General features: G+C 46.2%; 1 protein-coding gene across 2 annotated transcripts in view; it reads left to right on the forward strand.

Moving 5' to 3' along the window:
* PLEKHG1 (pleckstrin homology and RhoGEF domain containing G1) overlaps positions 1 to 18,155 on the forward strand; it is a 288,105-nt gene that overhangs the window by 242,881 nt on the left and 27,069 nt on the right. For both annotated transcript variants that reach the window (XM_078649385.1, XM_078649384.1), the window contains one exon: positions 490 to 711. In XM_078649385.1, coding sequence (XP_078505511.1) covers positions 490 to 711 — 222 coding nt within the window. The remainder of the gene's footprint in view (positions 1 to 489; positions 712 to 18,155) is intronic.

The raw sequence follows: 18,155 nt of genomic DNA on the forward strand, positions 1-18,155 counted from the left end.
GAGCATTCCTTTGATGTCTGAAGCTCTCTGCATTGCTGTGGCGGGTCTGATGCGATAATGCGAGGCGGCTCGGGGAGCAAACGGCAAGCACGGGCACATGCACTGTGCGTAATCAGCCTGCCAAAGCCCTCTTGTTCAGCTTTCCTGTTTCACCTCTATATGTCTCGACATCTGCAATGCGCAAGCGCTTTGGCAGAGGTTGAGACCTAAAAATGGGGGTGACCATGTCAAAAAGGGGCACTTCCCTATGGTATTTATAAAGAAATGAGGATCTGCGGTTCTTTTTGAAGTAAGATCAAACAACTCTGTTCTGTAACCATATTACACCAGCAACATGGACTGTGCTTTTTGATATTGATAGTGATTGATAAGGATTGAACTATTATGTATTTTGATGAAGTTTACATAACCATAAAGAAAATCTAGTGGAGAAATTAGTCTTCTGCTTATAAAATGACATTCTAATCCATTCAATTTACTCTTGTTTAGCGGATTAGCATGGAGGGTGCTCTGCTTTCACAGGCTGCAAAGATGGCATCCACTGAAGCTCTTCTTGTCTCTGGAATTCGTAAGAATGTTTTGCAGCACAACCAGAGGGCGAACCAGTCAAGAGAATCCCTGGAACCTACCTACAGCAGTGACTTAGAGGAAACTCACCAACTTGGTGCATCTGAACAGACAGATGCTGATGATGAGGAAGAGTCTGAACAGGTAAGCTTTCTTAAATGTTGTTCACTTCCCCATACACAGAGTGCTGTGTTATTTCTGTTGCTGGTGTATAAATAGTTTTATGTAATCTGCTATACTTTCAAGATGGCTGCTGTGTTCTGTCATGCAATGTTACTTCAGGAATGTGGTATCCAGGTTAAACGTATAACAAATACCCTTTTTAGATATCTGGTCACGGCTATTGGCTTTTTCAATGTCAGTGCAGTTTTAAAAGCATCCAGCATTAGTAAAGGCAATAGCTGCAGGACCATGGAGCAAGAAAGAGAGGGGTAACATTGGATCAGAGAAACCCAGGGGGAAGGGAAAGCAAGCCAGGGGGTGGGGAATGCTAGGCAGAGAGGAGACGAAGAGCAACATACTGAGCCTAGAAGTGCTCAGTGTTGCACTGTTGGAGGGAGCATGGGAGAAGATAGACAGGGTGGGTAGGCTGAGGGACAGGAGTAATACCACGATCACACTCTTTGAGCAAGTAGCAGGACATGCACTACCATGGAAAGCTAAATGAGAACTGAATGTTAAAAGCAAAAATAAAAACCTAAAATTGGTTCATGGTGTCCGTAGTGGAAGGATACAAATGAGCCAATCAAAAGCAAGGGCAAAGAAGTTATGCACCAAGTGTGGGACAAACAGTAAAATAGGGAAAAGAGCGAGCTAGTAAAAAGCAGGGAGCGGTGATAAACAAGAAAGTCATTTGATCATGAGCAAGGAGCTGACCAAAGCACACTCTCTGTATTATGGTGTGCAGTGCTGTCTGCGACAAGACGCCTGAAGGTGTCAGGTCTGCCTCTCATCACCTAGTTGAAGCAGGAAAGTGAACAGAAACTCTGCATAGCTGGGAGTGAAAGGCCATTATAAAATGCCCTTCCACATCAGAGCCGGTCCCAGTTTCTCACAGTTCCTTCAAGAGCAATATCCAAACAACAAAACATTTTTGCTACCTGATCAACCAAGGTGGACAGTCCGGATCATCCACATATTTATTCAAGCAACTTGGACAACTTCTATATGTGTCATTTATGGGGGCAACCTAACTAGTCTTGCAGAAACAGCAGCCAGCTTCTTATAACCAATTTCACCTTCAACCGAGCGAAGTAGCAAGGGCTTTCATACCTAGGATTTAAGTGAGATAATACAGACATACAAAGCTGCAGGAAAAAGAGGAAATATTGCACTGTGTGTATTGTGAAGGCCTACTCTGGAACTTTGTGTTCAGTTCAGGGGTCCATATCCACTGAAGAAAGATGTGTTCGAGGCATGTGGGCTGCTAAATTCATATCTTTTGCATTAGATCGCCGCCTAGTGTTGGGTCCGGATGATCGCACATTGTTGTCCTGGAAGAGTCTTCGAAGTATCCTGAGCTAGGTGGCTCCTCCCCTGGACTACAGTGCGCATGGGCATCGGCTCCATCCCCAGATTGTTTTTTTCCGCCATTGGGTTCGGAAGCGGTCTCGACGTCTCTCTGTCGGAACCGAGAAAAACTAGCTTTTTACGGGCCAGAAGGCCTTATATTCCTTGCGTCGGTATTGTTTGCGCACGGTCTCGAGTTCTTCCGTCTCTTTGAGTCGGAATCAGCGGAGTCGTTTCACTCTTCGGACATCGAGGCCTTCTCATTGCAACACGACTGCAACTTTTCAGCATGGAGCGGAGTCCGTTTAAAAACTGTCCGCTCTGTGGGTCCAAATACCCACATATCGACGTGCGCCCGGTCTGTAACAAATGCCTTTCACCAGACCATAACGAAGACAACTGCATGGCCTGCGCCAGATTCAGGTCAAAGAAGACACTCAAGCTTCGGCGCGCGGTGCGCCTTGAGGCCAGACAAGCGGCCCCGGATCCAGAAAACATCTTCGGCGACCAAGAAGAGGAGGACCAGAGCCATCATCTTCAAATCTCCCCGCCCGAGACGGAAGTCGAGGCAGATCCGGTGGACGACGACGGAGTCGTGGGTCAAGGCCTTGAATACGTCGACGAGGTAGGGGACGTCGAAGAGGTTTATGGGGCCGCGGAAGATAGCTCAGGGGATGAGCTATGCCCCGAAGGTTACGAGGATCAGGCTCGGGTCACGGGATCGCCAGTCGGCCTTACCCACGACCCCGTACCGCAAGCCACGGCCCCGCCTTCAGGCCCGGCCACGGACATACTTGCTGCGCACACCGTATCGAAACCGAAACTGAAACCTACGGTATCGACTACACCTAAAATGGCCGACCCTAAATCGAAACCGAAACTTATGGATTCGAGCGTCCCTAAGATGGCGGCCGTCCCACCAAAAACACCTAAACCCGCTGCTTCATCGACTCCGTCGGCCACCGGTCCACAGAAGTCGAAGAAATCTGTCGATTCCACAGTGTCGAAATCGGCGCCAGAGGAGGTTTCCTCTAAAAAGGGAGTTCGGCACGGGTCGACCGCTGCGACGCCGTCAAAGCCCGCCAAAGCCAGCGACACGGCTCCAGTTCCGACTGGGACTTCGTTAGTCGGACGCGTGGTGGAGACGGAGCCGGCGAAATCACACGGATCGAAAGCTGGAACATCTACGCATCGGTCCAAGGACTCTGGGTCGGCGGCTGCGGCATCATCGTCCAAGACTCGGAAGAGCCAACAGGACGTCGGATCCGAGGGCAAGGTCAAGACCTCCTCGTCGGCGCCAAAGGCCGCTGTAAGTGACGCGTCCCTCATCGCCTCTTCACTACAGAGAATCAGGGAGAAGGCCTCTGCTACGTCGGCTCCGATGCCGTCGCCACAGAAGCCGATGGACATTCCGGCAAAGCCTGCGAGTAAACTTCTCTTCCTTCTGCCGCCAAAAGAGGCGCCGAAGGCCTTTTCAACAAAATCGACGCCAAAGAAGTCGGATTCTTCAACGTCAGGAGCACTTTCAGGTCGACTACTCGACTCAGAAGAGGATTCTGAGCGTTTTATCGACGCAGACACGGGCAAATTGACCCTTTACAAGAGGAGGATCACTTCACAGCCAGTGGACTCCTATGTTATCCCCCTGAAGAAGAAAAGGCTTACTCAGGACGCTTCAACACTGATGGAACCTGTCCAGCCTCCTCCTAGAAGGAGCCCAACTCCTTCCCCAGAACACTCTGAGGGTGAGGGATATGGTGAAGATGACCAATACACTTTCCCCATCAATGAACCCGATGCACAGCAAGATTCATATGATGACATTGGTGACCAAGGCACCCAAACTGTGGGGCAAGACCCACAGCCTTTCAGTCCACGTGCATCCCCAACAGAAGATTCTGCAGGTTTTCATGCACTCATTGAAAGGGCAGCTGCTAATCATGATGTGGACATGCATGCTGACCCAGTAGAAGAAGACTTTCTATTTGACACTTTTTCAGTCTCTGAAAGGACAGTAAAGACACTGCCTATGCTCAAAGGGGTCCTCAAGCATGCTGCGGACATCTTTAAAGAACCTACCAGGGCGAGGGTGGTCAATCCACGTATCGAAAAGAAGTACAGACCAGCACCTGCAGACCCTGCATACATTCGGGGACAGTTGCCGCTTGACTCCCTTGTGGTCGCAAATGCCCGCAAAAGGGCCAACTCCCAAACAACGGGTGAAGCTCCTCCCCCGGATAAGGAGTCAAAGTGCTAGAGGCAGGGGGCAAAAGGGTAGCTGCGCAGGCTGCCAATTTCTGGCGTATTGCAAATACACAGGCACTCTTGGCACGTTATGATAGGGCGCATTACGACACCCTTGAGCAAGTTTTACAACACCTGCCTCCGCAGTTTCAAGAGGGTACCAAACTGCTTATAGAGGAGGGCAAACTAATCTCCAATGCAGCCATAAAGTGTGCACTTGATGCAGCAGACACAGCAGCTAGGGCTATTAACACTAGCGTCATGCTGAGACGACAGGCGTGGCTCCGCATATCTGGGTTTAAACCGGACATTCAAACAACCATACTCAATCAGCCCGTCAATCCTGATAGACTGTTTGGTCCTGATGTTGACACCACCCTGGAAAAGATTAAAAAAGACAACGAAACTGCTAAGTCTATGGGGGCCCTCCAATCACAACAGTTCCGTCGCAACAATTTTCGTCGCTCAGGTGCACGTGGAGCCACCAGAGGACAGATGGGTCAACAATCACAATTCTCTACATGTGGAGCACAATCCTCGTACCCCAAGCAGAACAAAGGGGGTTACCGAGGAAACAGCACCAGAGGACGTGGCAGAGGAAACAACAACTCCCGCTCCTCTGCCCCAAACAAACAGTGACTCTCTGTCACTGTCCCCGACCATTTAACACCTGTCGGGGGGAGACTACAGCAGTTCCTGCCCATCAGGAGAAACATCACCACAGACAGGTGGGTGCTACAACTCGTCCAGTACGGTTATTGTCTAGAGTTAAAGTCCACTCCACCCAACATTCCACCAAGGCAACGGCCTATGTCCGCAGAGCATTTTCACTTATTGCAGCAGGAAGTAGTGGCGATGCTGCAAAAAGGCGCAATCGAGCTCGTGCCGGTGGAGGAGGAGGGCACAGGGGTGTACTCCCTGTACTTCCTTATTCCAAAGAAGGACGGATCTCTCAGACCCATTCTAGACCTGCGTCCCCTCAACCTGTATATACTCTCGGAACATTTCCATATGCTTACATTGCAACAAATTCTTCCCTTGTTAAACCAAGGGGACTTCTTAGCAACCTTAGACCTCAAGGATGCTTATTTCCACATTCCACTACACCCGTCCCACAGAAAATACCTCAGGTTCACTATCCAAGGCAAGCATTATCAGTTCAAGGTCCTACCCTTCGGAGTGACCACAGCCCCAAGAGTGTTTACCAAGTGTCTGGCGACAGTAGCGGCGCACCTCAGGAGGCAGAACATCCATGTCTACCCCTACCTAGACGACTGGCTCGTTCAAGCCAAGTCGGAACAACAGTGCGCCGCGGACATGTCGACTACCATTCACCTCCTTCACGATCTGGGCTTCTCGTTGAACTACCCAAAGTCGCATCTTCAGCCGGCGCATGTCCGGCAATTTCTAGGTGCGACAATCAATACCCTGACGGCCATGGCTCAGCCAAACCAAGTCAGGATAGACAGCATGCAGGCGCTTATCCAAAAGTTCAGACCACGACACTCGCTTCCAGCGAGAGTGTTCATGCAGTTGATTGGCATGATGGCCTCCTGCATCTTCATAGTCCCTCACGCTCGTCTACATATGCGTCCGCTCCAGGAGTGCCTAGCACATCAGTGGACACAGGCTCAGGGACAACTGACAGACCTAGTGTTGGTTACCAGTCGGGCATACGACTCTCTGCATTGGTGGACTCCACACAACCTTTGCAAGGGCCGACTGTTCCAAGACCCAGTGCCACAGATTATCCTGACAACGGACGCATCTCTCCAGGGATGGGGAGCTCATCTGCTCACTTACACGGTGCAGGGACTATGGTCGACGCAGCAACAGAAGATGCACATCAATTATCTGGAACTGATGGCAATCTTCATGGCGCTCAAGTCCTTCATTGTACATCTGTGCAACAAGGTGGTGTTAGTCCGGACGGACAACATGACCGCGATGTACTACATTCAAAAGCAGGGGGGCACTCACTCGCCACAGCTGTCTCATCTGGCTCAGAGCATGTGGAAGTGGGCCATTCAGAGGAACATTCTCCTAATGGCAGAACACCTCCCGGGCAAGGACAATCAGATGGCGGATCTGCTCAGCAGATACAGCCATCAAATGCACGAGTGGGAGCTACACCCATCTGTACTCCACCCGTACTTCCAGCAGTGGGGTCATCCGGAGATAGACCTGTTTGCCACGAACGAAAACGCAAAATGCCAACACTTTGCCGCCAGGTTCCCTCACCCACAGTCGCAGGGGAATGCGATATGGATGAACTGGTCAGGCAGATTTGCGTACGCTTTTCCGCCAGCCCCTCTGATACCGCTGGTGGCAAGGAAGCTGAGGCAGCACTCGATGACTCTCATCCTAGTTGCTCCAACGTGGGCGCGCCAAGCATGGTACACCACGTTCCTCGAACTCTCGGTGGTACCGCATCAAAGGCTGCGCCTCACGCCCAGGCTTTTGACGCAGAACCATGGAGACATTCAGCATCCAGATCCGCAACAGCTCAACCTGGCGATCTGGCTCCTGAAGTCCTAGAGTTTGGCTACCTTCACCTACCTCCAGAATGCATGGACATCATCAAGGAGGCAAGAAAGCCAACTACTAGGGCATGCTATGCTGCAAAATGGAAGCGTTTCGTCATTTACTGTACAGCCAATAACATCAACCCGCTAGAGGCATCTATCCCTAACATCATTTGCTATCTGTTACATCTTTACAAGTGCAACCTGGCGTACACTTCCATTCGGATACATCTATCCGCCATAGCAGCTTATCTTCAGAATAGGCAGCATCTCTCTGTCTTCAGAGTGCCTGCCATTAAAGCTTTTCTTGAAGGCCTAAAACGAGTCATTCCCCCAAGAACACCGCCAGCTCCGGTGTGGAACCTCAATGTGGTCCTCACCAGACTAATGGGACCACCTTTTGAGCCACTACACTCGTGTGAACTGCAGTTCCTAACGTGGAAAGTAGCTTTCCTAATTGCTATTACATCACTGAGGCGTGTTAGTGAGCTGCAAGCGCTCACAATCCAAGAGCCATTCATTCAGATTCATCCAAATAGGGTAGTACTACGTACTAACCCCAAATTCCTTCCCAAGGTGGTGTCACAGTTTCATCTCAACCAAACTATTGACTTGCCGGCATTCTTCCAAAACCCACAAACGGTGGCGGAAAGAATGCTTCATACTTTGGATGTCAGAAGGGCGTTGATGTACTACATTGACAGGACACAACACTTTAGGAAAACAAAACAGCTTTTTGTTGCCTTCTCGCCACAGCACAAGGGCAACCCTATTTCAAAAGCAGGAATAGCCAGGTGGATTGTTAAGTGCATCCAAATATGTTATCAAAAGGCAAAACGTACCTTGACAATACCCCCAAGAGCACACTCCACGCGCAAATTGGGGGCATCTATGGCTTTCCTGGGGAACATTCCCTTAGAAGACATTTGCAGAGCAGCCACGTGGGTTACACCACATACCTTTACAAAACACTACTGTGCTGATGTACATTCCAAGCAGCAGGCAGCTGTAGGACAGGCTGTTCTCAAAACACTTTTTCAGGTTTCTGCAGCTGGCACAGGCAACCGCCGCTAATGGAGGGACTGCTATTTATTCTATGCAAAAGATATGAATTTAGCAGCCCACATGCCTCGAACTGAATATGCTACTTACCAGTATGCATCTGTTCTTGGCATGTAGGGCTGCTAACATTCATATCGCCCACCCTCCTCCCCGGTGCCTGTCGCAGCTGCAGACATACTCTTGTATTCAATCATTAGCATGGACATCCTTTACACTTTACACTCCATCTCTGCCACAATGGCTAAAAACAATCTGGGGATGGAGCCGATGCCCATGCGCACTGTAGTCCAGGGGAGGAGCCACCTATCTCAGGATACTTCGAAGACTCTTCCAGGACAACAATGTGCGATCATCCGGACCCAACACTAGGCGGCGATCTAATGCAAAAGATATGAATGTTAGCAGCCCTACATGCCAAGAACAGATGCATACTGGTAAGTAGCATATTCATTTCATCAGCAGGATAGAATGCGGAGATTGGCTTAGCAAATCTGAAATGTTAGATTGCAGTAATTAACTACTGGTGTTGGTCTGCATTTTAAGTTTGAGAATATGAAATTGGAAAATGAACCTGACAGGGCAAGTGAGCGTTCATATAAAGCTCTATTTAGTGAATTTGGTCGAACAAATGCTAATGGGAGTTTTTTGCAGCTTGAAATCACTTATAGATTCACATGCTTTGCACAATTATGCAATTTAGTGGTTGGGTCAGGTAGTGTCTTGTGCAAATTTTTCTTGGTTAGGGGGTGGGGGTCTACATGGGGGAAGCACTCGTATGAAGTCAACCGTAATCCCAAAATGCACTTATGCATGCCTACCATTTTAGAATCGTATTTTCGGCCATTGTGTACGGAGGTACATTGTAAGTGCTCCCAACTTCAATCGAGAATACCTCGGAAAAGATAAAGAAGGTGCACGAGAGAGGTCATCAGCTTATTTCCCACAGGTTATTGAAAATGAAAATGAATACCTGCCTTTTCTCCACATTCTTTCCTCATATTCAGCTCAGGTCCGTAAGTGTAATTTCATCAGATAACAGGGGTTTGCATGATTCGTGGAGGACAATAATATTTCATGAAATAGTTAATCCACAAGTCCTATGGGTCAGCTCAAAATGTAAAAATGCACAAAGTCGAGGAATGAAACGATTGGTGAGTGGGTGTATAGAATAAAATGTTATCGATTTGGAAGTCACATAGTTCAATACGTGACAGGAAAATAAGTCGCATTAGATCAGATGTCTCCAACCAGCCGATCGCGAGCTACCAATAGCACACAGACACTTTCAGAGTAGCTTGCAGCCTTGAGTTCATTGTTAAATAAGCACAGGACTACGTTTTCCTTTTAAAGGTATGGGAAGACTGTGTTTATTTTACATTATTATCATTAGGTTGCAGATGGCAGGACCTTATAATGAGCAGTGCTCAGTCAGATTTATGACCCAGGCTGGGGCACAGAAGGAATGTACTGAAGTACTGAGCTATTTCACTCTCAAATAAAAGTGCCTGTGAACTCAGTATTGGAGTGTGAGAACAAAATGGTGTTTCTGAATACCATTAAATGAGAGAAAATTAAAATGAAAACTTACCTTAATGACTAAAATAACTCTTCATTTCTAATTCTCCCATTTCAAAGTGTCGCATTTACAAACAGAAGGCCTAATGCTCCCTGTGGCCAGTACACACTGTCATATTTAAATCTGAAAAGGTCTTTTTTATGGGAGAAATTTGAAGTGAAGAAAAATATTTCTATGAAACATTTAAGTCTTTCTCCACTTTCAATTAGGTCAACTAGGTCATCATGTTTTGTGTAGCATATTTCCTCACAAACAAACAAATGGCTGTATTTTTCGATTATGAATATGGCACAGGCCATTGGGAGCAAGATGCCTGCTGATTGTAAATGTGACACTTGGAAATAGAAGAAAATCTAAATTATGAGTTTTATGGAATCCATATAAACATAATGTTAACTTTTCAGTCTAATTTTCTCCCATTTCAAAATGCGAACCCTTACACACAGCAGGAATCTTGCTCCAAGTGGCTGGTAAACATGGTTCCAAATTTATAACTGAAAAATACAGCCATTATTTTTCTCCCATTTAAAGAAAAATGGTTGTATGTTTGTGTTATACCTGCAACAGTGCCACATATGGAGATATTTATGTAGTGTGTCAAAATTCCATAGGGCACAGGCTCTCAGTCACCCATACACACATATCCCATGCATACTCACACATTTTCATACATCTCCAAAGACCATATTCTCACAGGCACACATGTCTGGCCCTACTCAAAGTATTTTTTTCAAACCATAGTACTTGGCTCTATGCACATTAGGCTTAAAGTCAATGAAGCTGGGAGTAAGGGTGTCTGGTAACAATGCACGAGTTACTTAGCCTGACATAGCTCACGATGAGTTTCACTGATCAGAAGTAGCTCTCGCTACAGAAAAGATTGGAGACCCCTGTATTAGATAATGTTTTTTCATTGAAAGGATAATGGAACATAACCAAGCTAGAGCAGGGCAAGCCATTAAAGGCTTGAGTCTGGCTTGAACCACATGCCTGCCTCTCGTTTAGCTCTAGGTTCTCAGGGACTCTCAAACCAAATACTAGCGGAGCTACTATCTGGTGATTGGTCCGCACAAGGTTTGTGCATTGCTCCTTAAGGGTTATTAAATTAAAATATCTACATTGTCCCTATGAAATGCTTGCCACAAAACACAATTGAAGCTCACAATTTTAATGACTAATATGATGACAAATAGAAAAACCTGAAGTGGTAACAAGTTAGTGTCTTATCACATTGTTGGTCAGGGATCTCAAAGCAAATCTTGGTGTAAAGTATGTCCACAGCTTTTTCTGACACATGCAGGTGTGCTGGGTGCTTTTGAAACACATTACATTGCTTTTTGATGTAAAGTGTAAGAAAAACAACCTGTCTCAGAGGGCTACTGGGCAAGAAGGAGATACTGTGCCAACCGTGGGAGTTGAGGCCTTTTTCTCCCGATGTCACTGGGCTTGACCTACTTTGGGTCCTGAGCAACTGAGCCAAGTACCCCTTCAGCATTTCACTCTGTGGTAGCGCGAGTCGAGCAGCCCAGAGCTTCTTGGGAATTGAATATATATATATATATCTCCGTTATGTCCCAAAATGCTGCTTAGAACACCAACGAAACCGGACCCAATTGGAAATTTTGCAAAGTATTCTTTATTTCATCCTTGTGCAGACAAACACGCCGCCATGACGCGTTTCGGGACCTCGATCACATGACATGGTCCGGCAAATCCCCGATCATTTTAAAGTGCAAGCGCGTGATCAGCTGACCCCACAGCCTGTGGACATAAAAAGCAGACTTCAGCCTGGTCAGGGATAAATGCACGACAAATTCACATGTAAAATACCAGTGCATATACATTTCTCAAGTTCCTTATGATTTAAAACATGACATGTACATAAGTAAGAGATAGGCACAGTACGAAAATTATAATCATTTTCTTCCCTTTCAAACTCTTAATCCTCATATTGTCCCCAAGCAGGTTTCGTTAGTTGAATTGATTAAATTTAAAAAAAACAATTAAAAGAATAAAGTGCTTTCATATATTGCATGTTAAAATCATGACTAAAATATACAATTCTTTAATTCTGTGCAAATTTGCTCAATTATGTGCAAATACGCAAACGGAAACCACGTCTGGGTATGCTTCTGAGGGAAACATGTTAAGGACCTTTTCTCAAAATTGAGCCCAAGTGGGCATATCAAATATCCCGACCACTGCGTCCACACTGCAGTATACTTGGAAACTGCTGATTGCACTTGAAAACACCTTAAACATATGCAATTGTTTCAATTAACAAAAAATATGCCCAGTTGGTTAAAATAACCTTATACCCATCACCATCAAAGTTGAATTAAAAAATCTATATATGCATGCCATCTCATGTTCAACAATGCTCCCTTTGTATTAAACCAGATTGTGCCCTCTTACAGTACTGATGTTTTGACGATTGAAACCCCCTGCTTACTATTTGGATTTTCAATATAAACATGAGTGTAAGTCTTCAGTTTGATTCAAACCATTAGGGGTTTTAGAATTGAGCTCCAAGATGTATCGAGTCTCCAATATTCTCAATCGTGCCTCTCTATCCCCACCTCTACGAAGGGGTGGAACCATATCTATGGCATAGTACTGTAAACACCCTACATCACCTCCGTGGCATGTATTCACATGTCTAGCAACAGGGTAAGTCTCATCCCTGTTGCTAATTGCCCTAAGGTGCTGTAGGATGCGCTTGTGAACCTGCAATTTCGTGCTGCCCACGTATTGCAAGCCACAAGCGCACTCCAACACATAGACAACAAAGTCAGATTTGCAGGTGATTTTCTTTTTAATGGCCATCACCTCATTGCTAAAAGGCGTTTTATAAGAAGTGCGGTTCTTCCCTATCTTGCACGCCTTGCAGACAGCACATTTTATGAAGCCCCTACTTTTTCCCAACCAATTATCTTCAGAGACTTCAGGGCTGCTACTCACCAACATATCGCTCATAGATCTGGCCCGACTATATGTTATGGCCGGCCTATCAGCTAGGATCCCCCCAATAACCGGATCTCCCTTGATGACCTGCCAGTTCTTGCGTATTATGTTGTGAATTTGTTTGTGCTGCCGGCTATAGGCAGTTATAAATCTGGGTTGACCTGACTCCTTGTCCTCCAATCCCTGTGTTGGTTCAACCTCGGCAATCATCTCCTGCCTAGAGGTTTTGTTGGCACGTCTCATGGCACCCTCCACCATTTCTCTCGAGTACCCTCTTTCCACAAATCTTTCCCTGCTCGCATTCTGGGCTCTCACACAGTTCTCCCCCGTGCTACAAATCCTCCTGATCCTTAGCATCTCCCCATAGGGGATACTCCGAATCAGGTGGGCTGGGTGATGGCTAGTGGCGTGTAAAACCGTATTGCCTGCTGTTCCTTTACGGTGCAGGTCTGTTACAATGTTATTGTTGATAATGCTAACCTCCACATCCAAGAAGGTGACTTTGGAACTGCTGATCTGACCAGTGAATCTTAAGTTTAAATCATTTTGGTTGATATCTGAAATGAACTTAGACGCCTCTTCTTCTGACCCCCTCCATATAATGAAGAGGTCATCTATGAACCTGTACCAGGCTATGATGTTATTAGCCATAATACTTTCATAAGTTCTCCCAAGGACCTGCTCCTCCCAAAGCCCCATGTGCAAGCATGCATAGCTTGGGGAGAAGCAGGCCCCCATCGCAACCCCCCTCAGTTGTTGAAACACCTGCTTTTGAAACAGGAAGAAGTTGCTCTTCAGGCAGATCTCTGTCATCTCACTGATCATGTTGTTGTGTTGTAGCATGTGGGCCGGCCTTCTCTCCAAAAAATGTTTTACCGCCCGCAAGCCATCATCATGGTTTATACTTGTGTATAAGGAAGTTACATCAAGTGTCAACAATAAGTAATTTTCCTGCCACACAACCGACCTGATCTTATCCAAAAAATCCCCAGTATCCCTGATGTACGAGGGGAGAGCTCTCACATGCTCCTGCAGGAAATGATCAATATAGCGGGAGGTATTCTCAAATGTGCTCTGTCTGGCCGAGATTATAGGCCTACCCGGTGGTTTGAATATATTCTTGTGGACTTTCGGGATCATATAAAATACAGGGATTACAGGATAGTTAGATTTAAGGAACTTCTGCTCATCCCCACTCAATTACCCCATGCCCTTCCAAGTATATAGTTTGGTATGGAAAGCCTCCCAAGCCAATTTAGCTGTTTTCCAATCGCTCCTGCAATAACAATTTCTATCATTCAATTGCAACAAAGCCTCCTCCATATACATTTCTTTAGGCCAAAGGACAATGTTGCCCCCCTTATCTGACTGTTTGACAATCACTTTGTTGTCCCCCTGTAGTTTTTTCATAAGGCTACCATAAGCGTTATTGCATTTTGTATTTTTCGCATCTTGGACTATGGATGCCTGATGTAGTTTCTTCAAGTCAGATGTTACCAGGTTGTTGAAAACCTCTATATTGTCAAATGTTAACACTGGATTAAAAGTTGATTTGGCCTTGAAACTTGTTGCCGCTGGAGCATCGGTTATCAGTTGCTGTTCCATACCCATCTCCTCTGAAATGCCCCCTTCTTTGTTAAGCTCCACCAAATTCATATATAGGTCTACTTCCCCTGTCAGACATGGGGCTGGGTCCGGAGCGATCCTATTCCCAGCCTGTGGTGCTATGCGCGCTTTCATTTTATTCATTAAGAACAGCTTCTTCAATTTCAGTTTCCTGATATATTTAAAAAAATCCATTCTAGTACGCGCATAATCAAAAGTGCATGGTGGGCAGTATGTCAAACCCAGCGATAAAGTCTTAGTCTCACTGGTACTCAAATGGATATTTGAAAGGTTAATAATGGAAAGTTGGTTGCTTACTTGCGTGTTCACTAGCGGTTCCATCGTTTGCGACCCCGACCCCTCATGGGAGGCTTCCCTGTGCCGGTTTGCTGCCCGACTTCTCCTCCGCCACTTGCGTTTGAGGTTGTGCCTTTGCTTGTTTTTGCACCTGTGGTGTGTGATCTCAGGGTTTGTCTGCGGTCGTGTCTCAGGCACTCCACTTCCTGACCTAACGACCGCTTGGTAAACCCCACCGCATCCCCACTGTTCCGCTGTTCATTTTCCGACTCGCTGTCCGGTATAGAACTCAGGTTGGACTCCGATGTTGAAGGACTATTTCCCATTTGTCCCCTCTGTACGGTTCCTGTTGTTGGTGGTGAGGCCGTTCCTTTGGGCTGATCGTACTTTTTCGAAAAAGTAAATATACTGCCATTTTGGTAATCAAGTTTGTCTCTTTGAAACTTGAAGGTTTTTCTCTTCTTGATTACATCTTCCTCCTTAGCGAGTCTTTGGAGCATTACATCACGCAGTCGCTTTTCTTGTTCCGCATCATCCAACTTCTTAATTTGATCATTCAAATCCATTATAACTACCCCCAGTTTTGCCCCATCACTCTCCGCATATTGTATCAAAATGCGTAGCAATCTACTGGAGGAATCCAAATTGCATTTAGCCCAGTCATGCAGCATCTGAGGGTCCGGATTCTCAAAACTTGGGGTAAGCATTAACCTTAAGCCACGGGGGATACGGTCTACCTTTAAATAGCGGGATAACGATTTTTTCTCCCACCATTTCGCCTGTTCCGTGCGCATGGCTTTCTCGAGTTTTTTAAACAAATCTTTCATCTCGTTACCTCCCGTGCCCGTTTGTGTAGTCTGTCTATTGGGGTTACTCTCCGTAATCGGAGCATCATCAAACACTTAGATGGCCGCTTCTTCCCGGCTCCTGACCACGTCTGCGGCGGCCATGTTCTCTGCACAAATTTTCTTTTTGTGGATAGATTACTGCACCCAGCTGTGCGCTTTGGTGATTTCTAATACCGCCTAGCGCCGTGCTGGTCCTCCTCCAGTCCCTAGAATTACTCCTTACGGTTTCAAACAAAGCCGCAAGCTGCCGTCGGGCGTCAGCTCTACCACAGCCGTGGGAACTGACTCGCCTCACTTTGCCGCAGCCGCTTCCAATGATTACCGTTTGTCGGGGGCTGCTGCGGTTGCTCTTACCAGAGCCGCTGATCCTTCCGGCCAAACCGCAAGTGTGCTTCCTTCCGCTTTCGCCCTAATTACTGGAGGGGTCCGGTGTACACCAAGAAGCTGATGGTGTAAAAACGTGAGAAGAACTCCGTTATGTCCCAAAACGCTGCTTAGAACACCAACGAAACCGGACCCAATTGGAAATTTTGCAAAGTATTCTTTATTTCATCCTTGTGCAGACAAACACGCCGCCATGACGCGTTTCGGGACCTCGATCCCTTGATCACATGACATGGTCCGGCAAATCCCCGATCATTTTAAAGTGCAAGCGCGTGATCAGCTGACCCCACAGCCTGTGGACATAAAAAGCAGACTTCAGCCTGGTCAGGGATAAATGCACGACAAATTCACATGTAAAATACCAGTGCATATACATTTCTCAAGTTCCTTATGATTTAAAACATGACATGTACATAAGTAAGAGATAGGCACAGTACGAAAATTATAATCATTTTCTTCCCTTTCAAACTCTTAATCCTCATATTGTCCCCAAGCAGGTTCCGTTAGTTGAATTGATTAAATTTTAAAAAACCAATTAAAAGAATAAAGTGCTTTCATATATTGCATGTTAAAATCATGACTAAAATATACAATTCTTTAATTCTGTGCAAATTTGCTCAATTATGTGCAAATACGCAAACGGAAACCACGTCTGGGTATGCTTCTGAGGGAAACATGTTAAGGACCTTTTCTCAAATATATATATATAGTTTAATTTAGGCTTACAACTAAGTTAGGATCCTCTGATACTTCCCAAGTGGCGAGTGAGGGGGTTAGGGGTAATATTCCGGTTCCGATTTTCACTTGGGGTTCTAGCCCACACAGATCACCACAACGCTTCTCCTCATGATGACGGCTTGAACTGGAAAACAGTCCTTGTCCTTTCCGGTGGCCCTACCCGGCATATGTAGTCACCGACCACACTTTGTACATGGGCTACGACCCGATTCGCACAGCAGTAATCTCATCCGCAGCCCCAATTGGCGTGCGGGGTCACAGGCTTTCCTCCGCACACGATCTACGGCCCTATAGGCACAGCAGTGATGCTGATCACGTTTAACTTCAGGATGGCTCCCTCTGACATACACAGTCACTGGCTTGAACCTGCACATGGGCGATGACCCGATCAGTGCAGCAGCCATCTCCTCACATCACTGACCCACTCACCAGGATCCCTGGTGCTCCAGTGGCAAGTGGTCTTGGATGTCCCTGGGTGATATCCTGTCACCCAGCTGGGAAGTCTTGCAGAGCTTCTCCTCCTCACTCAGTCCTACTGGGTGCTCAACAGTTGACAGTATTGGGGGCCCCCATGCTCTCCTTCTTATAGTTCATTTACAAACACCAAATGTGATTTAGGATCAGAGTCTTTGAAGTATGCGTTGGGAGGTCTGCTTCCTTTTGAAGAGCCCACTCCTGTGCCCTGTCCTTCCTTCAGAAAGCAGTCTGTCACAGCAGGAGCAGCTTCAAATCTGATAACCCCACAACATAGACCATGGGATTGACTGAAGGTTCACACGTGGATTTCCGTCACAATAATATATGTGCATCAAAAGGTTAGCCCATGGCATTTATGATTATTTTATTAGCCCCATCTCCTTCCTGAGATGTGCCCAGGCCCCTTTCCGGTGATCTCACTGAATCAAAGAGCACCCTTTGGAGTGTACTAAAGAGCTTGACTATCCTTCCTCCAGTGTATGTCCCATGCAGCTCATAGGAATGCAGTAATCAGTACATCTAAAATAACCACACAGAACACAATTAAAACAAACGCATGTTACAAGCAACGAGAATAAAACGAACATTTCTCACATAGGTAAAATTTAATCTTAAAACCTAACACCCTAAAATCTACTTCTATGCGCTACTCTAGGAAAGCGTGGTGTAGAATAACTTGCATCTTGATGTTCGTAGGGAGAATAGGCAAACTGCAGACCTGTTTACAGCAAAACACTATAATTATCAGGCATCAAAGAGGCCATTTTTCCTACGAAAGGCAAACATTTGGCGCATCAGCTCCTCTCTGGCTTGATATCAGCTTTCAGTTGAAAGTGTGATACAGCATTATCTCTGGCAGGCAGAATCTTCTTCTGGCAGTATCTGACTTGCAATGATCTGGTGCAAAGGACATATTCTGACAAGTGGTCAATGGCAGTCCTTTTATACTATATCGTATCTTAGATGGAATTTTCAACATCACCTTAGGAATGTTTTAACCTATGAGCATCAAGATGCTAGTTGTAAAACTCATTAGAGGATGTAGCCTTATGGCTAGAGCGGTCGACCTCGAAGCTGGGGAACCAGGTTTGAGTCTCGACAACAACGCTCAATATCCTGTGATTCTGGGCATATCACTTAATCTCCCCGTGCCTAACAAAAATGAATGTGTCCTCATGTAACGAAACTGGTGCTCATGTTAAGCGCTCTGATACCCGATGTCTCAGGACTTGTTCGCGCTATATAAAACTCGAAGAAAAAAAAAAAAGTAAAAATACAATTCATACTGCACTGTTTTGGCTGTTGTTCCTATTTGACCTTGAATTCGAGATAACCAGTAAGTTGTTCAAGACTGATGTT

This window comes from Lissotriton helveticus, chromosome 6 (genome assembly GCF_964261635.1).
Source record: "Lissotriton helveticus chromosome 6, aLisHel1.1, whole genome shotgun sequence".
Classification (NCBI taxonomy): Eukaryota; Metazoa; Chordata; class Amphibia; order Caudata; family Salamandridae; genus Lissotriton; species Lissotriton helveticus.